This window comes from Saimiri boliviensis, chromosome 10 (genome assembly GCF_048565385.1).
Source record: "Saimiri boliviensis isolate mSaiBol1 chromosome 10, mSaiBol1.pri, whole genome shotgun sequence".
Classification (NCBI taxonomy): Eukaryota; Metazoa; Chordata; class Mammalia; order Primates; family Cebidae; genus Saimiri; species Saimiri boliviensis.
Genome location: NC_133458.1, coordinates 68,408,716 through 68,433,322, shown reverse-complemented (window position 1 = coordinate 68,433,322; position 24,607 = coordinate 68,408,716). Strand labels below are relative to the sequence as shown.

Here is a 24,607-nt window from a genome sequence, read left to right as displayed (position 1 = left end):
ATAAAAATTATTTTGTAACTGCGATTCTTTTGCAAGTATAGTAATAATTATTAAGTTTCAAGGTTAAAAATCAATTAATACCTAGAAGATATTATTATATTTTACTGGAATCTTAACCATTTAAGTTTCCTTCATGTCCTAAATTAGAAAAAAATTACATTTTCCTCTCAATAACTTTAAATAATCATTTTATACATACATGACATCTCCAATGATAAAGCAAAAAAAAAAAAACAAAACCACAGACTATCAATGTAATTTTAAAGAAAAAATGTTCATAAATGTAGGTAGGTATGGATTAATAAAATGTTATTAATAACACATCAGCATATTGGTTTTAAACACACTGCTGTTTCTTCCTGCACAACTAAGAGGGTATTTATTCCATCTAGCATTTGGACCTCTAACATTAATCATTTATATTAAGTATTTTTCAGCCAAGTGAATCTTTGTTGGCATTTTCATTTTCAGTATAATAAAGAGTTACTTGTTTAACTGGTGGTTTTATTAGCAGACCTAAAGTCTGGACACTGCTTTGAGTTCTTGTATTTTACAGACATCTACATACAGGTGTTCCCTAGTATCCACAAAGAATTGGTTCCAAGACCTGCAAACACCAAAATCTGAGAATAATCAAGTACCCGATATAAAATGGCGCATTATTTGCATACTAACCTATGCATATCCTCCACATACTTTAAATAATCTCTAGATTACTTATAATATCTTACAACATATATGCTATATAAATAGTTGTTATACTGCATTGTTTAGGGAATAATGACATGAAAAAAAATCTGTACATGTTCAATACAGATGCACTTTTTACCCCTAAGTATTTTTGATCCATGAATGCAAACCCAACAACATGAAACCCATTGATACAGAGAGCCAATTGTATGGAGACAGTGTATGGACTGAATTTGGGCCTAGTTTGGGCCTTCAGTCTAAGCGGTATAGCTTTGCAAGAGATCTATATAAGGCAGCACTTTGTTAATCATTTGATATATATACACATACACACACACACACACACACACACACACACAGAGCTCTCTCAAGACTCTCACTGGGGAAGGTGACTAGCCAGGGAGGATTCATGAATTTCTGATCTTCTGGTTGAATACCATAAATTCCTTATGCTTACCTTTTTATTGTTTTTGTTTTTGAAGTGATGGGGTTTTGGTATTTTCCCCAGGCTGGTCTTGAACCCCTGGCCTCAAGCGATCCTCCTGCCTCAACCTCCTGAAGTGCTGGGATTATAGGCAAGAGCCACTGCACCAGGCCTCCTCAAATAATTTATCCTTTGGATTGACAGTCAAACTAAATTAAGATTCCAAATGTAAAGCATGCAAAATCCTCTTTAACGTCATACCTTAGCACACTGCATGTGATTGCAGCCTTCATTCTTCTGTATTGGAGACTTACAGTTGGCACAAGGCTTGGAGTTAGTTAATAACCAGAGACAATTGGCGGCATCCTCGTAGGCTTCACTGACTCCCACAACTTTGGGATATTAAGCACAAACACAAAAATAAATCATTTAGTGTACAACTTCTGGGGGAAAACAACCCTCCAGACTTTTCTTTGCAGGTTATTTCTCAATTTTAACAAAATATTTATTTTCTAATCAGGGTCTGTGGCAACATTTTTAAACTGCTTCATTTTGAATAGCCTAATTATAAGATAAGAAACTCTATTCCAAAAGAAATATTCATGAAACCTGGTTTAAGGGAGATTTCTCCATAAACTTGTGCCCAAATAAACTGTAACTGAAAACGGCATATACAAAAAAGGTTAAAAAAAAAAAAAAGACAAAAGCAACATTGCTACTCCATTTAAAATAACTATTGCATCAAGGAAAATTACAGAAAGAACAGTTACTTTAGACAATAATTTATTTAACAGGCCAGATGCAAATATAATTATCAGAAACTCTTCGCCATAGTGAAAAGCAAAAAATATCAACATCTTTTTTTACCCACGATTATTCTGGATAATCTTAAAATTAATTCAATGTGACATGTCTAAAACTAAGCTTGTAATTTCCCCCAAACCTGCTCCTTTCTTTTTATTCCCCATGCTGGCAAATGATACAATTATCTGGCCAGAGTCAATTTAGGAAGAGTATGATCTTCAACATCCTCTTCGTTCCCTCACTCATAGCATCCTATTTATTCCACCCTCTTTATCATATTTGGTTCCTCTCCATTCCCAGTTCTTACTGCTTTAAGCTAGGGTCCTTCATATCTCTTGCCCAGACAACTAAAGCACAGAAAACCAACCTAGCTCCTCAGTTCCTTCAGGCGTCCACCTTCAACTACACTGCTTGCACAGTAATTTTTTTAAAAAAAATCTCTCTATGTGTTTTTCTTTTATTGACACGAGATACTTTACATATTTATGAAGTAGATATGACTGTTTGGACATGCATAGAATGTGTAATAATCAAGTCAGGATATCTGAAGTACCCATCAAACTGAGTAATTATAATTTCTATGTGTTGGTATCATTTCAAGTCCTCCCTTCTAGTTACTTTGAAATATAATATTGTCTTCTATCTAACTGTTTGTACCCATTAACCAACTTTTCTTCATCCTCCCATCCCCTGCCCCTGCCAGCCACCTATCCCACAGTGATCTTTCTAGAATACACACTGCTTGAAATCTTTTAATTTGCTCCCCACTGACTACAAGATAAAATCCAATTGTTTTTGCAAAGAATATAAAGCCCATTATGATATGACCCATCTGGCAAGTTCCTCTCACCCTCCATCCCTAATCAAACTTATACTCTTCATTTTCTTAAACTCAACTTACTTTACTATAATTTGAGATCCAAGATCTTAAGAAATGTCATGGTTTTTAAATTTTCTAAATTTTGTATTTTATAAACTTCCCTCTCCCCTCCATGGACAGAGTTAGGGGCTGGAGAGTACTAGACGTATAATTTAAAATTTTTTCCTGCAAGAATGTCAGCACTCAAGTTGGTTTAGTTTTATTTTCTTTTTTTAGCCCTAAGTGCACTGAGAAGCCTTACATTTTCTTTACTCAAAGAGATGCCAGACAATCATTTTAGAATCACTGAAAGTGGCCCATCTAATCGAAGCTTTGTTCACATGCGGACACTTTCAGAAGGGTGGTGGGGTAAATGGTTGGCTCTACTGTCCAAAGCAGGGGAGAAATCAGACTCTTTGAGTTTCAAAGTTCAAAAAGAAAAATTACCCAACCCCTAGATATAAGCCCCGGGGGAGGGAAAGGAGACAAAGGTTTGGACTCACTGATTCCTGGAAAGTGGCTCCGTGTATGGACTGGAAGGGCTGAGCACTATAAGCAGTCTTCTGATGGAGCCTAGTAGTGCAGGAATGGTGCTATCTTGCTGCAAGGAACCCCAAGTGCTTACCTACTTGAGTTTATATTAACAATAGAACAGCAGCTACTGTTGGACTGTAAAAGCACTGGTTTTAAACTCCCCATAGCAACTGAAACAGCAGTAATGAACTGATCAGACTTTACTCCAGCTGTAAACATACTTGGTAGAAGATGGTTTGATTAAGGTGTTGATGGGAAAAATTCTCAGATAATTTGGTGGGTTACAGTAGTTTTGGAAGAAACTACTTAGGGCTAATAAGGTCAAGCTGTGGAGGCAATCCCACTTACAAAGGGTATTGATATAAAACCTAATCATTTAAGTATACTTTACATTTAAAACATCTAATTTTTGTTAAAAGTGTGGCCTTTCTTCTTCCTTCAGCATCAACACTATTGTTATCTCAGAGGCACTAACATATTCTTATGACCCTTATTGTCCATTGTTACAATAAATAAAGCACAAAGCCATTAAAACAAAGCAGCAGTGTGGCCTGCAACATAACAGTTTTTCTTCCACCCTTGGAAAGAATGTGATCTCCTAACTGCATTTTAGTGAACTGCATGAAGCAAATCATGTTCAGGGAATAAGCAACTACAACTATAATAAAAACTCATGCTGGAAAAAATACCTTTATTTCCAATTCTCTGAACATACTTATTCCATATATCTGTTCCTTAAATATCCTTTTTTTTTTTTTTTGAGACAGACTCTCACTTTGCCCAGGATGGAGTACAGTAGCGTGATCTCAGCTCACTGCAACCTCTGCCTCCTGGGTTCAAGTGATTCTTGTGCTTCAGCCTCCCAACTAGTTGGGACTACAGAGGCCTGCCACCACACTTGGCTGATTTTTTTTTTCTTTTTTATTTTTAGTAGAGATAGAGTTTCACCATGTTGACCAAGCTGGTCTCAAACTCCTGTCCTGAAGTGATCTGCTTGCATTGGCCTCTCAAAGTGCTACGATTACAAGAATGAGCCACCGTATCCAGCTTATACATACTGTTCATAACACTGACAACACCGCATCTCCCTTCAATCTATCTGGTGAGATTTTTTCACCTCTACTGACTTTCAAACTCTTCCCTTCACTTCAGTCACATCTCTTTTATATCTTGATCTTTCTTAAAATCTAGTGTGCTTAGGTCTCTTTGTAAAATGTATCAACTACATAATAAAGTATTAGAATATCACAAAATCTAGTATCTATTAATAGAATCAACAGATATGCATGTGAAAACACAGTTGCTTTTAAAGATTGAATTTTTACTGTTTTTAGAAATAGGAACTCACTCAATTATCCACATTGGAATTCAGTGGTGCAATCATAGCTCACTGTAGCCTTCAACTTCTGGGGTCAACATATCCTCCTGCCTCAGCTTCCCCAAGTAGCTAGGGTTACAGGCATGTGCCACCATGCCCTGCTAAGATTTTAATTTTTTGGAAAGACAGGATCTCACTGTGTTGCCCAGGCTGGTCTTGAACTCTAATCCTCAAGTGATCCTCTTGCCTTGGCCTCCCAAAGTGCTGGGATTACAGGTGTGAACCACTGCACCTAGTCAAAGACTGAATTTTTAAATACACAATTTGAATTCCTTTCACTGAGTAGGTCCTATGAAAAATATTAGTCTGAAAAATTTATAAATTAACCATCATTTTATAGAAAATATAACCATTCCTGCTTCTTGCTCTAATTAGACACAATAGAGGCAATTTCAGCACTTAAACACTATTTAAATCTTTATATGAAATTAATTCTAGGCCAGGTGCGGTGGTTCATGCCTGTAATTCCAGCACTTTGGGAGGCCAAGGTGGGTGGATCACCTGAGATTGGGAGTTTGAGAACTGCCTGGCCAACATGGAGAATCCCTGTCTCTACTAAAAATACAAAATTAGCAGGGCGTGGTGGCACATTCCTGTAATCCCAGCTACTCAGGAGGCTGAGGCAGGAGGCGGAGGTTGTGGTGAGCCGAGGTTGTGCCATTGCACTCAAACCTGGGCAACAAGAGCAAAACTCCGTCTCAAAAAAAAAAAAAAAAAAAAAAAAAAAAGAAAAGAAAAATTAATTCTTTGAATTGATTTCAGTATATTTTCTAATACTTCTTTCTCATTAATTAGTTTTTCTCACCCTGAGTCTCATAATTCAAAGACTTTGGAAAACTGGGCATAAAGAAGAAAACAATGTCATGAAATTACAAATTTGGTTAAACATGCTTATGCCTTTTTTTTTTTTTTGCGTAAAATGCAAAGTAAAAATGCTATAATCCAAGTAACACACAAACTTAAAATAGTACCTAATTACACTTTTCCTTTTGAAATATCATTTTTGCATATTTAATGATGGTGTTCTACTTTAGTATTATAGTTGGCCAATTACTGTTTACTTTAATCCTAACCCTAAGTTTCAGCCATTACTAGTCACCGTCTTTCAGTGTGGAAGACACAGTTCAGCAGAGTGAGAAAACTCCTAGGCTTTTCTTAACAACTACTGGGACTTTCTCCACAGCCTTGGCTTGGTTCTTTCTCTGGTAGAACAAATCTCAGGTGTCTTCAGTCTTTTGTCTCCTATCATGTTTTCAAACATTCTTCCACCTTTCCAAATCAAAACCCATTTGGGATCTTCAAGGGTGATCTCCAGTTTTTAAATTTGTGATCTCCCTATCTCTGGCCATCAGAAGTAACCATGTATACACCATTTTCTAGCCTTTCTATTTCCTTCCTCCTCTTAGTATCAGGATCATTATCAGGTCCAAGGACATTTTTTCACAGTCCCACCTATAATCTGTTCTCACTAGCCAGGTCATTCTTCTCCGTCCCTAGCAAAAACTTATCTGTTGGTATGGAATGATTTATCAATTTTTAATAAGGTAAGAAATAACTAAAAATAGCCATCGACTTAAAAATACTTGCTTTAAATACTTTTTCCATGTTCTGATACCAGATGTGAAATGGATTTGCTGTGTGGCAGAACATTTTGGTTTCTCTTGGCCTTGGTATCTCCCTCTGTAAAACTGGGGTAATTTGTGAATTAAGGGCAAGTAGGGAGATGAATTACTCTAATTAGACCACAGACAAAACAGAAGATTATAATAAACCTGAAGAATTGTGGGAAGAAAAAAATAGGTGAATTATATAAACCTAAAAGATCATATCCATAGTTTGAGACTGATCGGCAGTTACCTAGTGAGTGATTTGTTCTTACAGTTGAAACCTTGAAAGGAGAACAGTTCTTTCAGGGTAATGGATCAGATTTGCTAACAAAAGACTAGGAAAGTGATGCACAAAATCATTTGATGCCACAGGATAGTAGCACTTTGAGAGGGCCAGTGTGTCACTTAGTGCCCACAAGATCAGTATTCACCTCGAGTTCCCAGGAACCAGGATCTAGACAGCTGTGGAGATGCTAACTCACCTTGGAGACTGGGATGGGGGTTTGGAGGAAAATAAAAGAAAACTACTTGCTTTATATTTCAAACATCGATGGGCATTTTCTACTCAATAATTGAATAGAATAATATGCTAGACTAATTACTTCTTATGGTACATTAACTCTTTTAGGAAACTAGTAAGCACAAAAGGTTTATTACTTAATAAGATTATTTAATATATCTTAAAGCTCTCCAGCACATACCCCCTCCCACCCGAATTACCCATCTTAAGCCCTCTTATCCTTCACCTGATCATTCTGAAGTTGTCTCAAAACTACCATTCTTATCTAGTTTCTCAATACTCTCCATTTCATCATCCATACTTCTGCCTGAGTGATCTTTGTCAGTAAGCTTTTTCATTCATCACTCTCCTACTTAAAACTCCTTTTCAGTGTCAGGATAAGGTCAGATTTCCTAGCACTGTGCATAACCACCTCTTTGTGCCAAACACTTGATTTGGATTCCTGTCTGCACAGTCTCATCTCTCAACACACCACTGCATTGACTGTATGAATTATTTGCAGTTCTTGCATATGCCACAGTACTTCAGATTACTACTTCACCCTATTCCTGGAATGTCTTTCCTATTCTGATTCATGTGAAGAACATCTATCAGCTTTCAACATGCAGCTTAAGCATCAATTCTTTTATAAAGTGTTTCCTAACCCTCTCCCATAGATAACTGATCTCTTCCTTCTTCATCCTTCCCCTCTCCAAGTTATCACATACATGAACAATGTTCTCTCACATTCATAACACATTTTTCCTTAGTTTTGTATATAGTTGCCTCTCTAAAATATAAACTTCAAGAGCATTGAGGGCATCTTATTTCTGTATTCTAACATAAAAGAGCACTCAATAAAAGTTCATTAAATAATGAATATAACATTTAAAATGAATAATTCATTCCTAAGATTCTTAGCATCTTTTCTGAGTTTCAGACGAACACTTGTAAAATTCTATTGGACATCTCCATACATGTTGGGTAAGTACTTCAAGTTCAGAATGTTTACACCAAAACTTATTATTCCCCCCTCCCCAAAGTTACTTGTTTATTTGAGTTTCCTGTTTCACTAATGGCATAATTTACCCTCTGACTCAAATAAAAAATTCACCTTCCTACCTTTAGTCTACCTTTTCTTCAATTCACCCTTCACTCGCATCATTTATCTTAATAAAAATAACTTTTCTGATACTGCCACTTCCCTACTTAAATAATACACTCGATGGCTTATTCTCTTAGGTGGATAAATTCAAAACAATTTGGCAACAACGCTCACAATCTGGCAACATCTACCTTTCTAGCCTCATCTCTTGCAATTTTGTTCCATGGAACTTAACATTAAGTTCTAAAGAAATGTATAAAGAAATGTAGGTAGGTAGGCAATAGCAAGCCATTCATAATAGAAATATAAATATTTCTAGCTGCCAGAAGCAAGGAAAAAAGTAAATTCCAATTGTTTTGTCACATCTAAAGGTGCTGCAGGGTAACAGTATGAATCTATTTAGGGAACACAAACACACATACAACATCCATACATATCAGGAGAATAGGAGAAATGGTGGGTATGACGAGTAATGGCTAGTACAATGAATCTGGGGAACAAGCACAATCTATACAGGCATTTTTTTTATTTTTTAGACAGAGTCTCGCTCTGGCTCTTGGGCTCGAGTGCACTGGGGTAATCTGGGTTCACTGCAGCATCTGCCTCCTGGGTTCAAGTGATTTTCCTGCCCCAGCCTCCCGAGCAGGTGGCATTACAGGTGCTCACCACCACGCCTGGCTAATTTTTTGTATTTTTAGTAGAGATGGGGTTTCACCGTGTTGGTCAGGCTGTTCTCAAACTCCTGACCTCAGGTGATCTGCCCACTTTGCACTCCCAAATTGCTGGGATTACAGGTGTGAGCCACTGCGCCTGGCCTTATACAGGTATTTTTATTTCGGGAAGTGCTTAGCAAATAACAAGTACTAAGAAAAAAAAATTTTTTTTTTTTTGAGATAGAGTCTCACTCTGTCACCCAGGCTGGACTGCAGTGGTGCGATGCAGCTCAATGCGACCTCCATCTTCCAGGCTCAAATGATTCCCCTGCCTCAGCCTCCCTAGGTGCATACCATCATGTTGGACTAATCTGTGTATTTTTAGCAGAAATAGGGTTTCACCATGTTGGCCAGGATGGTCTTGAATTCCTGACCTCAAGTGAGCCACCTGCCTTAGCCTCCCAAAGTGCTGGGATCACAGGTGTGAACCATTGTACCTGGCTTAAAAAAATCTGTTGACTGAATGGTGCATGAACAGGACAAGAATGTTTAATCAGGCTTCACTAGAAAATATTCTAAGATAATCACTTTTCTTTGCTGTTGATAATGGACATAAGCCTTCTCAACAAGTGAAAGGGATCACCCTCATTATCAACTAATAAATGGGCATTCTGGTTTATATGGTAGTCTCTTCTCCAAGGGTCATAATAACCCTGAGTCAGTGGACAAAGTGAACCTTGTAGATCTAAAATGCTGAGGACAAGTCTTCAGGCAGTGGTAAGTTCCCTGATATAATACAAGCCTGTAAAGTATCATGGCTGCTGGGCAGTCCCTCTCAATGCTAGTTCAGTTGCTGACGGTAATTACCTACCAAAAGGCAGAGATGCTAAAATCCAGTTGATAGATCACCTTCAAGGTGATTCTTTGACATCCTTTCTCCTCTGAACCTGAGTTTGTTGTTCTTGTTTCTGGAGTCTCATCTTTACTCAACTGTATCAGTTATCATATGATACTGTAATGTCTGATTGCTTCCCTCTACCCTCTGCATGTCCTGAAGTCTGGCATTATCTTTATTATGTGCTTTACTCATAAGTGTACACTTATTGAGTGAATTCTTGATCCTGACTTGAAACATCTCAAGCTAACACCATTATCTATATCTTTTTTTAAAAAAGACCAGAACTAAATTAATTTTTGTTTATATTTTTTGAGAGAAAACAGTTGTTATAAAACATTTTAGAAGATGGGAAATTATTGCAGAGCAGACAGATTTATCTGTTAAACATGGGAACTGCTATTAGGAAGGGTTTAAAAAGGAGTCCCCTCAGAGATTCAAACCATTCTGTTTACAAGGCGCATGCCCTGTGTCATTCAACCCAATCTAAACATTAGTTTCCTCTGTAAAACAGGATTACCAACATCAACCTCATATCATTTCTGTGACGATTAACAGAGATAATGTATTTATAGAAGCCTCAGTGACAACATTTATCTATAAGGTATTTAACATCAGTACATCTATAGAACCACACAAGAGCAAAACATTAACTTGCTGTATCCTTCATTGGAAGCTTTCAGGGATACGGGAAACTCACTCAAACTGCAGATCATATACTACTTCCCACACAATACAGAGTAACTGTTTGGCTCACCCTAGGATAAAAGAAAAGGGCTGTAGGAGGAGGCTTAGCTATGACCCCTATTTACGCTGTTTGTCTTTGGCTGGAAAGCAAGTCTGTTAGAAACATGGAAAACTTGTCCATGATTCCTCCTTGCCAAAACTCTATTACTTCCAAAAGGACGTTAGTCAAAAGGGTGAAGTTAAACAGGAGAGCGCTTGCATTAACAAATTTGGAAACCTCTTAAATGAAGACTAAAAAAGATATGACCACATTTTCTTTTGAATGCTATAAGGAAATATGTAGCAAAGCTATCTAAAATTCCTCTTACGTTCTTCTGGTTTCATTTCGGTTATTTTTTGCAGCCAATTCTTCCATGTTTGGCAGTCACAAGGCTCATGTGCTTCACCAAGGCACTCCCTAAAGAAAAAAAGAACATAGAAAAGACAATTTTAAAATACTCTTCATCAACATCAAGGTAAAAAAAAAAAAATTTAGAGGCTGGGTGTGGTGGCTCACACCTGTAATTCCAGCACTGTGGGAGGCCGAGGCGGGTAGACCACCTGAGGTCAGGAGTTTGAGACCAGCCTGGCCAAGATGGTGAAACCCTGTCTCTACTAAAAGTACAAAAAATTAGTTGCGTGTGGTGCCTGTAATCCCAGTTACTCAGGAGACTGAGGCAGAAGAATTGCTTAAACCTGGGAGGTGGAGGTTGCAGTAAGCTGAGATCGCACCATCACACTCCAGCCTGGCAACAAGAGCAAAACTGCATCTCAAAAAAAAAAAAAAAAAAAAAAAAGTAGAACGTGTTCTTACAATTTTAAAGTTGAAAAAAACTAAGGCACAGTGACTAATGAGAGATGGAGCATTTCAACAAACGAACTGAAAATGAGATTCCAAAGCTTAATACCATTAGACTAGTTTTTTTTTTTCTTTTATACTAAGCTAGAGTAGATGGCATAAAATCTATCCTCAAGGAAAAGTGACCGTTCTTAGACACAGGGAGCCGTCCTGACCTGTCACCCTTCTTGACTCTCTCTAGTGCTGAAAGTACTTACTACTGAACCCCGTTTTCTCTGAGCAGGTTAATACGGTTTCTCCACTTTTGGGCTAGTTTTATATATTTTTAGAAAGGCATTGACTTTTTTTCTTTTTTTTAAGGGAAAAAAGAAAGAAAAAGAGAGAAAAAAAAGAATGAAAGAGAGAAAGAAAGAGGAAGAGAAAGAGGGAGTCTTGCTTTATTGCCCAGGCTAGAATGCAGTCTAAAAATGGGTATTAAAAACCTCTTTTATGCCAATAACTGTGCTTAACAATGGAGACAGGAAGGAATAAGGGAGGAAAATAACAAACAAGCAGCCAACCAATATTTCATTTAAACCTGTAAAATGCTGTGCAATTACTGAGGAGTGATTTACTTCCAATTATGTAGTCACTTTTAGAGTAGGTGTGATGTGGTACTGAGAAGAATGTGTGTTTTGTGGATTTGGGGTGGAGAGTTCTGTAAATGTTTATTAAGTTTACTTGTTCTAGGTCTGAGTTCAAGTCCTGGACATCTTTGTTAATTTTCTGTCTCACTGATCTCTCTCATATTGACAATGTGATGTTAAAGTCTCCCACCATTATTGTGTGGGAGTCTGTCTCTTTATTAGTCCTTAAGAACTTGCCTTATGTATCTGGGTGCTCCTGTACTAGGTGCATATATATTTAGGATCGTTAGCTCTTCTTGTTACATTGATCCTTTTACCATTAATGTCCTTCTTTGCCTCTTTTGATCTTTGTTGCTTTAAAGTCTATTTTATTAGAGGTGAGAATTGCAACTCCTGCATTTTATTTATTTATTTTTGCTCTCCATTTGGTTGGTGAATCTTCCTCCATCCCTTTATTTTGAGTCTTTGTGTATCCTTGCATGTGAGATGGGTCTGGATGCAGCATACCAATGGGTTTTGGCTTTTTATCCAATTTGCCTGTCTGTGTCTTTTGATTGGGGCATTTAGTCGATTTAAATTTAGGATTAATATTAATATATGTGAGTTTAATACTGCTATTTAATGCTAGCTGGCTGTTTTCCCCATTAATTGATGTAGATTCTTCATTATGTTGATGCTCTTTACCTTTTGGTATATTTTTGGAATGGCTGATACTGGTTGTTCCTTTCTATGTGTAGTGCTTCTTTCAGAAGCTCTTGTAAAGCAGGCCTGGTGGTGAAATCTTGAATACTTGCTTGTTCACAAAAGATTTTATTTTTCCTTCACTTATGAAGCTTAGTTTGGCTGGATATGAAATTCTGGGTTGAAAGTTCTCTTCTTTAAGGGTGTTGAATATTGGCCCCCACTCTCTTCTGACTTGTAGGGTTTCTGCTGAGAGATCTGCTGTGAGTCTGATAGGCTTCCCTTTGTGGGTAACCTGACCTTTCTCTCTGGCTGCCCTTAGCATTTTCTCCTTATTTCAACCCTGGTGAATCTGACAATTATGTGTCTTGGGGTTGCTCTTCTTGAGGAATATCTTTGTGGTGTTCTCTGTATTACCTGGTGTTGAATATTGTACTGCCTTGCTAGGTTGGGAAAGTTTTCATGAATAATATCCTGAAGAATATTTTCCAGCTTGGATTCATTCTCTTCATCACATTCAGGTACACCTATCAAATGTAGATTAGGTCTTTTCACATAGTTCCATATTTCTCAGAGACTTTGCTCATTCCTTTTGCCCTTTCTCTCTAATCTTATCTTCTCGTTTTATTTTACTGAGTTGGTCTTTGACCTCTGATATCCTTTCTTCTGCTTGGTCTATTTGACTGTTAAAACTTGTGCATACTTTGTGAAGTTCTCGTATTGTGTTTTTCACTTATATTCCACTCTAAGTTGTCTATTCTCGTTAGCATTTTGTCAAACCTTTTTTCAAAGTTCTTAGTTTCTTTGCATTGTGTTAGAACATGTACTTTTAGCTCACTGAAGTTTCTTATTATCCACCTTCTGAAGCCTGATTCTGACAATTCATCACACTCATTCTCCATCAGGCCTTGTTCCCTTGCTGATAAGGAGCTGTGATCCCCTGAAGAAAAGCCATTCTGATTTCGGATGTTTTTAGCCTTTCTGCGCTGGTTTCTTCCCATCTTTGTGGATTTAGGCACCTGTCGTCTTTATAATTGCTGACTTTGAGATTGGGTCTCTGAGTGGACGTCCAGCTTGTTGGTGATGACATTATTTCTTTTTCTTTGTTTTCCTTCGGTGGATGCCCCTCCCCCACAGAGCTGGACCTTCCTGGGTTCAGCTGTGCTTGCTGTGAAACTCTCAACCCTCAACCTTTCCAATTGTTGTTTTTTTGTAGGGGTGGGACCAGCCGAGCCTGATCACCTGGCTCCCTGCCTTGGAGCCCCCTTTTTTCTTTTCCTAATTGAATGGTCGATTCTCTCCCAGGTGCCCCAGTCACCCGCTGAAAAGGCACCAGGATCTATGCAATTTTGCATGCCGTGACCGCGCCCGGCTGAAACAGCGGTGCTGAGATTCGTGGGAATCTCCTGGTCTGGCTCCCCGCTTCAGTCCGCTTTTCAATCAGCTGAATGGGCAACTCTGCCTTCCCGGAGCTCCAAACGCCAACTAAAAGGGCACCCAGTCCCATATACTCCACACTGAGAACCACTGCACCGGGAGGCTGGTAAAACAGCCACACCGGCCAAAAGAATTGCACTGGCGACCCGTAGGGCTCCTCCACTGGTAATCTCCTGGTCTGTGGGCAACAAAAATTCGTCTGGAAGTCTGGCATCCACTCACTCCCTGCACCTTCACTGGGAGCTGCTGCTAATTGGCCATCTTCTAGACCAGTTTTTTTAAAAAAATCAGTATTCATTTACATATTTCAAAAGTTCTAAATAGATTTATATTTATAACTTAGATTTGCAAGTCTTCAGAACTTTAAAACATTTTATTCAATTATGCTTTATCATCATTAATATTTTAAATTATTGTTACTCAAAGGGGTATTCCTGGCCATTACTGAGCAGCTTTTTAGACATGCAGAAGAACAGGCCTCATGAGGTTAGATTAGAATCTATATTTTATCAAAATTACCATATGAACCTTCTTCACTTTAAAGTTTGAAAAACACTGTTTTAAGTCAAATTATTGTAGTAAGTTTTACCTCTCAATCTCCAGGTAACAGCTGGAGTAACTCAATTTACTTTTATTAGAATTTGGCAAATTTTGATTTAAATAATTAGTAACATCAATTTATCATTTTAACTCTATTTTATATACTTTTCATAGCTATATAAGAAGTCAAACACTAAAACAAACCTAAAGCCTTTATAGACTACCATTTTAATTCAAAACTGCCATTTTAATTATTGTATAGAACAAAGGTAATTATTCCAGTCAGTGATATTATTTGGAGGAGAAAACAACCCAATCTGGAAGTGATATCACCATCAGTGCTGTTTTAAAAGATTTTATGTACAAAGATTAAGCTTGGGCAGGGAGTGGTGGCTCACGCCTGTAGTTCCAGCTACTCAGGAGGCTGAGGTAAGAGGATCACTTGAGTCTGGGAGGTGGAGGCTACAGTGAGCTGAGATCGTGCCACTGCAGTCCAGCCATGGTGACAGAGCAAGACTCCATCTCAAGGAAGGAAAATAAAAAAAGGTTAAGTGTGTTAAGAAGACACACCAACTGACTCATGCAGTCTTACAAACTAAGAGGTAATTAAGAATGTATTGATTCTACTTCATATTCGTTAGGATGGTGATTATTAAAAAAAAAAAAGGTTTTGGTATGGATGTGCAAAGACTGGAATCCTTGTGCACTACTGATAGAAATGTAAATGCTGATGTAGTTGCTGTGAAAAATAGTTTGGTGACTCCTCATAAAGTTAAACTTAGAATTACCATATGATATAGCAATTTCATTCTAAAGTATGAAATAACTGAAAGCAAGGATTCAAACTTGTACACCAACATTCACAGAATTATTCATAACAGCTAAAAGGGGGAAACAACCCAAGTGTCTATCAACAGACGAATGGATAAACAAATTGTGGAGTATACACATACACACGTATACACAATATTCAGCCATAAAAAGGAATAATATTTGGATACATGCTACACTATGAATAAGCCTTAAAAATATTTTGCTAAAAAAAATATTTTGTTAAGTAAAGCTAGACACAAAAGTACAAATATTCTAGAATTCCACTTATATTAAATATCTAGAATAGACTAATTCATAGAGAAAGAAAGTAGAGTGGTTGTTACCACCTTGGGGGAGGAGAGGATGGGGAGTTACTGCTTAAGAGTTAGAGTTTCTGTTTGGGATTATGAAAAAGTTCTCAAAATGGAAAGTGGTTATGAGAGTTTATAGCTACACTGTGAATGCAATTAATGTCACTGAATTGAATAATTAAAAATGGTCAAATGGTAGAAAAAAAATGCACCAATTGACCTGAACAGGTAATTTAGTTTCCTTACACTCCTAACTTATCAAATCTAATCTGGCATTTGGGAAATCTTTTCCATAACTGTGGTTTTACAGAGTTCCTAGCAACTTAGTGGTAACTCAACAGATATTCAAAAAATATTGGGTTGATTAAAAAATGGAAGTGGCTGGGCACAGTGGCTACCTGGGAGGCTGGGGTGGAAGAATCTATAATAGAGCAGGAGTTTGAGGGTGTAGTATGCTATTATCACTCTGTGAATAGCCATGGCACTCCAGCCTGGGTAACACAGCAAGACCTCATCTCTTAAAAAAAGTGAATATATCAGATTCACTTTGGTGCATATTAACATCAACTCTACTTTCCAGAAATGTAAGGGGTATCTGTGATAACGGTTAATTTTAATTTGGCACACATGCTAGCAGACATTAGAGCAGGTGTCCCCAAACTACGGCCCACGGGCCACATATGGCCCCCTGAGGCCATTTATCTGGTCCCCCGCTGCACTTCAGGAAGGGGCACCTCTTTCATTGGTGGTCAGTGAGAGGAGCACAGTATGTGGTGGCCCTCCAACGGTTTGAGGGACAGTGAACTGGCCCCCTGTGTAAAAAGTTTGGGGACGCCTGCATTAGAGTGAGAAACATGCCACAGATCTAGGAACAGTGTTTCTATATGGTGCCTGCAAACACATGTGGGAATGGAGAATCTACATTTCTCATGACTCATTTTTCAAAAAAGCTTGTTATTTGCATCTCAATAAAGCTAGAAAAAAAATGCCTTGAAGCACAAAAAGCCCTTATATATCTGCAGTAACTAAAACAAACAAATACTATCAATGAAATAAATTATTTCTATTAAGGTTTTTTTCCTCTGGAGACTTTTCCCCCTTAGAAATTAAACAGCATATTCAATATTCTTTTCCTAGCAGAATCAACACTAGCAAATACTGGTTTTGCTGTCAGACACTTTTTGAAAATGTTCTGGAAAAAAAAAATCATGGGGGAACAAAGCCCAGTGTTTTCAAATAAAGTCTGGGGGGAAAAAAAGCCACTTCTTCAAAAGGCCATAATTGCTTATCAATGTGTTGGCTCTCCAAGGCTGTGTTGTATTAGATAGCAACAAAAGGTTTTATTTTCCAAAACCTCACAGGAGTACACAGACTTGTTGCTTCCTTGGTTGCAAGCCCAGTCAGTAGGACCACTTCAGGGTGTTATAACTGGTTGGCACAGTTTCTACTAGTTTCCAATGCAATACTAAGAAAAGATATAAAAAGCAGCAGCTTATAAATAAAAAAGAAGCTACAGCATGGACTGTGAATTAGAGGTTGAGTTTGCTATTGAATATTATAAAATATCTTTTAAAATTAAGGCATCTGGGCCGGACGCGGTGGCTCAAGCCTGTAATCCCAGCACTTTGGGAGGCCAAGGTGGGTGGATCACGAGGTCAAGAGATCGAGACCATCCTGATCAACATGGTGAAACCCTGTCTCTACTAAAAATACAAAAAATTAGCTGGGCATGGTGGCACGTGCCTATAATCCCAGCTACTCAGGAGGCTGAGGCAGGAGAATTGCCTGAACCCAGGAGGCGGAGGTTGCAGTGAGCCGAGACTGCGCCATTGCACTCCAGCCTGGGTAACAAGAGTGAAACTCCGTCTCAAAAAAAAAAAAATTAAGGCATCTGGAAAAATAAACTCAGAATTCTCCAAAGTATAGTAATAACAATGCCATTAAACATAATAGGTAATCCGCAATCTAAATGATCAATGTAGGAAAGAGAGGTTACTCTGAGAAAAGTAGTGAAGATGCTAGCATACTAACTTCCTAAAGAAATTTTTTTTTTCCTTTTTCTTTTTTGGGAGTCTTGCTCTGGCACCAGGACTGGAGTGCAGTGGCATGTGATTTTGGCTCCCTGCTGCTTCCACTTCCTGAGCTCAAGCCATCCTACTGCCTCAGCCTCCCAAGTAGCCAGGACAATAGGTATGCACCACCATGCCCAGCTAATTTTTGTATTTTCTGTAGAGACAGGGTTTCGCCACGTTGCCAGGTGATCTCAAACTCGTGGGCTCAAGGGATCTGCCCATCTCAGCTCTGCCAAGTGCTGGGATTACAGGCGCGAGCCGTTGCTCCCGGTCTAAAATTCCTGAAGAAAAATTTAACCAATGACTGTTGACAAGTATGCTAAAGGTCCTGGTATCTGTTGTTGAAACCGTTATCTCAAAATGTCAGTAAAACAAAAGTATGAGGAGGGGAATCTCAGGATGCCGCCTACTGAATTTCAGCCAAAGACACCAATAGGGTGGGTTTATTCAGAGAAAAAAGTACCCTGGTAAAAGCTTATAAAGAGAAAAAAAATAGTTGCCTGATTTAAAGTCCTCAACCTAGTTCAAATATAATTGGATAGTTAACATCAAATATCAAGGAATGGCTCTCTCCTTGAAAATGTGCCAGTATGCGCCGGGCGTGGTAGCTCATGCCTGCAATCCCAGCACTTTGGGAGGCTGAGGCAGGCAGACCATCTGAGGCTGGGAGTTCAAGACCAGCCTGACCAACATGAAGAGACCCCCATCTCTACTAAAAATGCAAAATTAGCCAGGCGTGGTGTGGCACATGCCTGTAATCCTAGCTACTTGGGAGGCTGAGGCAGGAGAATCGCTTGAACCTGGGAGGCAGAGGTTGCGGTCAGCCAAGATCGCACCATTGCACTCCAGCCTGGGCAACAAGATCGAAACTCTGCCTCAAAAAAAAAAAAAAAGAAAAGAAAGAAAGAAAGAAAAAAGAAAATGTGCCAGTGTGCACAACTGCTGGCATGACTACACATGGTTCTAAAGGGCTCTGGAAAAGGAAACATCTTCCACTAAAGTTTTAAAATTTATTACTTGATGAAAGAAATTCCTATTCAGAAGTTGGCAATTTCAGTTCAATGTCATATTAGAACTTTTCATTATAAGAAATTCTCATTTTTATGATTCTCTCCTTTAGCTAACATTTTTTAGTATACCAAGCAATGTTCTAAATGAGTATTTAGAACAATGTTCTAAATGAGTATTTAGTATATAATTCTCTTAACAACTCTTTGAAACTTGTACTATTTAACCTGATGCACAGAGAGGTTCAGTAACCTACAAAGGCCGTACAAGTAAAGAGTAGATAAGCTAAAATTTGAGGCTAAATAGTTTGGTTCTGGAACCTGCACTCTATGTTGACTGCATCATATAGGAAGGCTTTATTTTATCATATTATTTTAGGAGAGGATGTTTATCACCAAGCCACACAACTAGTCAGTGGTAAAACTGTCTCACAGGCAGGTCCTATATCTACCACATTATTATCACTCTGTATTCTGGGAATTTCATTAATTGAACCCTCAAGCAGTACTCACTTATGCAGATGTGCTACTCTGCAGATAGTACACATGATATTTAAACAAGGTCTTACTACTGAACTGCCAAATAAGTAGCATCATGTTTTTATTTCTGGGCCTGTGAAGAGCTGGAGAATGTTTTGCTAGTTGGCAGAAGTCTGATACTTAAATAGCTAGATACTACCAATCTAGAAAAATCTTTTTTTCCAAAACTAAAGCTGTTAATTTAAGAGCATAAAACTGACTTTGTAAGAAAAGATGAGACACAATTATTAGGTCCACGAATACAGACTACTTTATCTATTTTGTCCAGAGGGCTCCTGGAGAGTCTCTTGGCCTATAAGGTCTATGGAGAGGGAGATGATACATGCAACTATTGCTTTAACTCAAATAAGACCCATGATCCTAATAAAGGAGTAGGTATTGATCAAAATCCTTATTGTGAATGTTGGAGAAAAGAAGATACTCACTTTCAGACTTTTCTCCAATACTTGACAAGTCTGCACATTGTACTCTGATCCACTGGAAACTTTTTAAGCGGACTAGAAATCCGATACTGTGGTTTCTCAAGTTGTACATCACTATGATTCAAGCCTTCATATCAGGGACTTATATTTCTTCCTTTTAAAGACTTCTTTGCATAGTTTCAGTAAATAAATGCTCAATTGTTAGGTAATATATTTAAACTCTACCATATTATTATTTAGAATATTTCCTGCCAATCAATTTCAGTGAATAGAATATGTTTGACTGTCTATGGGTTTAAAACAGAAGAGAAATTCCAAGTGACCTTTTCAGTTTCCAATGGACACTGGTGCTCAAAAGGGACCAGAGTAAAAAGAGAGGAAAGAAATGGCCACCATACCATCTTGGCTTGGTGGCCAAGACGTATTTCTGATAAAAAAAAATCAGTGAAGAGTTGTCTCAGAGAAGAGAGACTTTGTGTCAGTTCAGAAGGCAGAGAAGTTACACAGTAGCCTATTTTACTTAATTAAAAAGAAAAAAACAGAGGAAAAGTCATTGGTTCAAGTCAGAGTCCATCCAGGTTTTTAATATTGTCTGGAAATAATTTTGTCCAGATCACACAAATTGTAATTATAAAGGCTAGTGGGAGAAAGCATGCTAACTTCGGTTACAGAGGGCTAGGAACTTGGTGAACAGATAGATAAGGGTATCTTGTGATGGGAAGGGGAATGCCTATTAATAGTACTTGTCTCCCAAAAATGAATATATTTAGTTATATTCATGCAGATATCTCCTGGGTATGGCTCAACTGCTTCTGTCATATATAGTTCTCGGAAACTAGAAATTACTATTGTTGTGTTTTTTATAGTCATCTTTAGAAAATTATTTCTGAGCTTTTGAAGAAGGAAGGAAATAAAACCAGAATCTTAAATTGTGAAGATCTCTTTTGCAAAGCTTCTTTTTGCATGAAGAGATTTTGCTTCTCATTGAAATAAGAGATAAGGGCAACACAAAGCATATGACAATTTCTACTTAGATTTTAAAGTTACAGTCAAAGCTCTTATACTATATGAATAAGGGTACAAAGGTAAGAATGCAAAAAACAGGAACTGTAAATTAATGCCTAGAGAGGTGAAGCAGGCAATACAAAAAATCCATCCTATAACTTAATAAAACTGAAAGGCAAAGGATTCGGCTGAAGAACTTAAATCTGAGTTTGTCGTTCACTAAAACTTATTATTATTATTATTATTATTATTATTTTGAGACAGAGTTTCACTCTTGTTACCCAGGCTGGAGTGCAATGGTGCGATCTCAGCTCACCGCAACCTCCACCTCCTGGGTTCAGGCAATTCTCCTGCCTCAACCTCCTGGGTAGCTGGAATTACAGGCACGTGCCACCATGCTCAGCTAATTTTTGTATTTTTAGTAGAGACAGGGTTTCAACATGTTGACCAGGATGGTCTTGATCTTTTGACCTCGTGATCAACCTGCCTCGGCCTCCCAAAGTGCTGGGATTAACAGGCTTGAGCCACTGCGCCCGGCCCCTAAAACTTATTTTTATTTCATTTAAGTCACCTTCTTCTCTTCCTCTCTGATGCTATGTCCAAAAAGTGATGATTTTGTTAGGTTCTCTACTACCCTTATGAATAGGAGAAGATTAAATAATTACCAAGTATGACCTTAGTCCATGTGGCCATTCACAGATCCCTTAAACTGGGATAAAATTCAAAGTAGGGCATGTGATCTTGGTACATAGTCTCCAATGGGTCTTGAGTATAAACAGCCTGATATTTTGGGGCATGAGAAAAAGTATGCTGATCTATTTCTCCAAATGTTATTCTAGAAATTCATAGTTTATAGCATTGTCTATGTTTATAGATATATACACATAGTTTTGAAAGTCTGACCTATATTGGTAGGTTTTTCCATTACCTTTTCTTATCTTCAATCAAACTAAACTTATTATTACTTGCAGCATACAAAGAGAATGGGGAAGAACACAAGAAATTAAAAGCTCAACTACGGTGAAAACTGGTAAAAGCTAGATCACAGAAACCACGGTGCTTAAGAAGACAATGCCATCAAATTTTTTTCTTTTCTCTTCAAAACTTAATTTTTATCTGATCTCAGCAAAAACTAATCTTTTTATTTTGTCTTTTAGACAATTTCCTAATTTATGTTTTCCTTCTTTGTCGTTTCTGCAACTAATCCTCTAAATCAGCCTTTATCAACCAGGATTCCTCATCTGAACCACAGAACTCAGAAAATAATTTACAATATATGACAATTTTTCTCATTTTTCTCAAGGATGCTATATAATTAGTACCATTTTAAATGCATAGGATGCATACAATGGGTGCTGCCTTAGGACCTTAGAGTTTAATTATCTCTGGAAACCACACTGACTCACAAGAGAAAGCTCCTTTATTACTTTTATATACTTGCTTTACAGTAAAGTAGGTTCATATTCATCTAAATACCATTAATTTGCTACCAATTCATCTCATATGCATTAACTTTCCTTCTCATTTCGAGCCTTATCTCTCATGGTGGGTTAATGAGGTGAGTTAGGAACCAAGACATTGAATAATAAAAATGTAAGACCTTAATAGAAGGTTCTAATCCCATTTCTGCCGATTCCTGCCTTTTAAGTGTGTTGAAAAATCACCTGAAGGCATATAGATATAAACTACTGTTCAGTATTTTGTTGCTGTTTTGCTAGCTTAGTTTGATTTACCCATGAAAGCAGTAAGCATGGTTTTCTTTTCAATAATCACCATAGTGGAGGGGTCAGGAAAATTTTTCTGTAAAGGGCCATATAGTAAATATCTTGAGTTTTGCAGGTTATGCAGTCTTTGTCTCAGCTACTCAATTCTGCTGTCTAGCCTAAAAGCAGGCACAGACAATACACAATAAAGTGACATGAAATGGTGTGGCTGTGTTCAAATAAAATGTTATTTTAAATAATAAGTGTAGACAATAGTTTGCTGACCCCTGACTTAGAGTAAGGGGTTTGCAGTTCAATAAATACTTTTAACTAATGATGATAGTGAAGGTAAGAAGCAGACCAGAGTGGCCGGGTGCTGTGGCTCACTCCTGTAATTCCAGGACTGCGGGAGGCTGAGGAGGGTAGATCATGAGGTCAGGAGATTGAGCCCATTGGCTAACACAGTGACACCCAGTCTCTACTAAAAATATAAAAAATTAGCCAGGTATTGTGGCATGTGCCTGTACGTAGTTCCAGCTACTCGGGAGGTTGAGGCAGGAGAATTGCTTACCCGGGAGGCTGAGGTTGCAATGAGCCTAGACCGTACCACTGCACTCCAGCCTGGGCGACAGAACAAGACTCTGTCCCAGGGTAGGGATGGTTCCATACCTATACCTTCCTACTATGTAGCAGTGATAAAATTAGTTTCTGGTTTCTGTTAAGTATAAAAGTAAAGACTAGAGTTTTATATCCACTTAAAATGCATCCTGGTAATGCATGCATATCTGGTAATTCTGGCAACGAGCAAAAAGCAGAATAAATGCTGTTGTTTTTATCATTTAATTAAAACAAAACAGTTAACTGAATCTACTATCAATAAGTAGAGTGCTGATGGCTAACACATAGATAGTCAAGAGTATTCAGAGTTATATATCCTTTCCAATACTGATTTATCATCAATTTATACTTATTAAGTACTATCAGGCACTAGAAACTAAACAAAACAAGACACAACAAGCCTGCAGTCATTGATTCTTGACTAGAACTGTGCATTAGAATCACCTGGGAGACTTTAAATTTTGTTTTTTTAGAGCCCCACTCAAAAACCCACTAAATCAAAATCTTACTTGTTAGGGCCCAGGATAAAATTTTGGAAAAGTAACGTTAGTAATTTGGGGAGTTCCTAGTGAAGAGTCACTGCTAGATTTGTATTTTTAATGAAAGGTTAAACTCTAAACATTTTCTAATCTATGGTCAGCAATTTGGTATTATAGTTTAGGTACATGGGCTTTAAAATCAAACAGACAGGTTCTGATCTCATTTCTGCAAATTTCTAGCTGTATAACCCTGGGGAACTTCTCTGTGCCCGAGTTTCCTTATCTGTAAAATGGGCATAATAACATCAACTCAACTCAGCGTTGTTGGGAGAATTCAATATATGAAAAATAGCTGGTGTAGTGCCTGACACACACTAAGCACACAAAAAATATGAATCCTTACTACTTATTACACATTTCTTAAATTAAAAAGAATATTATCAAGTACCTTACAATTAAAAGGTCTGACTCAAGGGGCAAAGTCTCTTTAACAACTATTAAGAGTGTAATTAGGCTGATTCCAACTTGTCTTATACTAACCAACAGAAGAGATGTCCTTTTCCACAATCAACAGCAGGAGCTCTCAGCAATGGGAAGCTAAGTGTATCAGATCCAGATGTATTTGACCCTTGTTTTGTTAGTCTGACTGCTCTGTCACAGCCTGGAGTAGGACACCATTTAATGGCAGGATTATTTTCAACAAAGGCCTGTTTAAACAGCAATAACAAAACACACAAAAATTATATTAATGCTAAATTCTAATACAGAGTGTACCTCTAGTGTAATGTACTTGAAAGCAGAGAAAGAAAGAGTGAAATAAAGTGCAAGGAGTTATCAGTCTCAAGAAAGGTAAACAGGACTGCAAAGTACTGAAAACATTATTAAGAAGGAGAAAGTGGCAATTAACTTAGTAATAACATGATTTTTAAAATTTATGTTTTCTTTAATCTAAAAACCAGGTAAATGACGATAAAGTAAAAACATAATTGTTCACACAGAAAATATATAAGTTAAAAATGTTTTCTTGGCTGGGTGTGGTGGCTCATGCCTGTAATCCCTGCACTTTGGGAGGCTGAGGTGGGTGGATCACGAGGTCAGGAGTTAGAGGCCAGCCTGGCCAACATGGTGAAACACCATCTCTACTAAAAATTAAAAAATTAGCTGGGCGAGGTGGTGGGCGCCTGTAATCCCAGCTACTCGGGAGGCTGAGGAAGAAAACTCGCTTGAATCTGAGTGGTGGAGGTTGCAGTGAGCCGAGATCACACCACTGCACTCTAGCCTAAGCAACAGAGCAAGACTCCGTCTCAAACAAACAACAAAAAAAAGTTTTCTCATACAATGTGTCACTTTTATGATGAATATAGTTGTTAAGCAGAAACT

At 37.8% G+C, this 24,607-nt stretch overlaps 1 protein-coding gene across 6 annotated transcripts in view; it reads right to left on the bottom strand.

The window, feature by feature from the left end:
• Nucleotides 1–24,607, bottom strand: part of ANKIB1 (ankyrin repeat and IBR domain containing 1) — a 167,452-nt gene that overhangs the window by 23,172 nt on the left and 119,673 nt on the right. For all 6 annotated transcript variants that reach the window (XM_003921199.4, XM_010345292.3, XM_010345286.3 and 3 more), the window contains 3 exons: nt 23,768–23,934; nt 10,504–10,592; nt 1,376–1,506 (listed from right to left, as the gene is read on the bottom strand). In XM_003921199.4, coding sequence (XP_003921248.1) covers nt 1,376–1,506; nt 10,504–10,592; nt 23,768–23,934 — 387 coding nt within the window. The remainder of the gene's footprint in view (nt 1–1,375; nt 1,507–10,503; nt 10,593–23,767; nt 23,935–24,607) is intronic.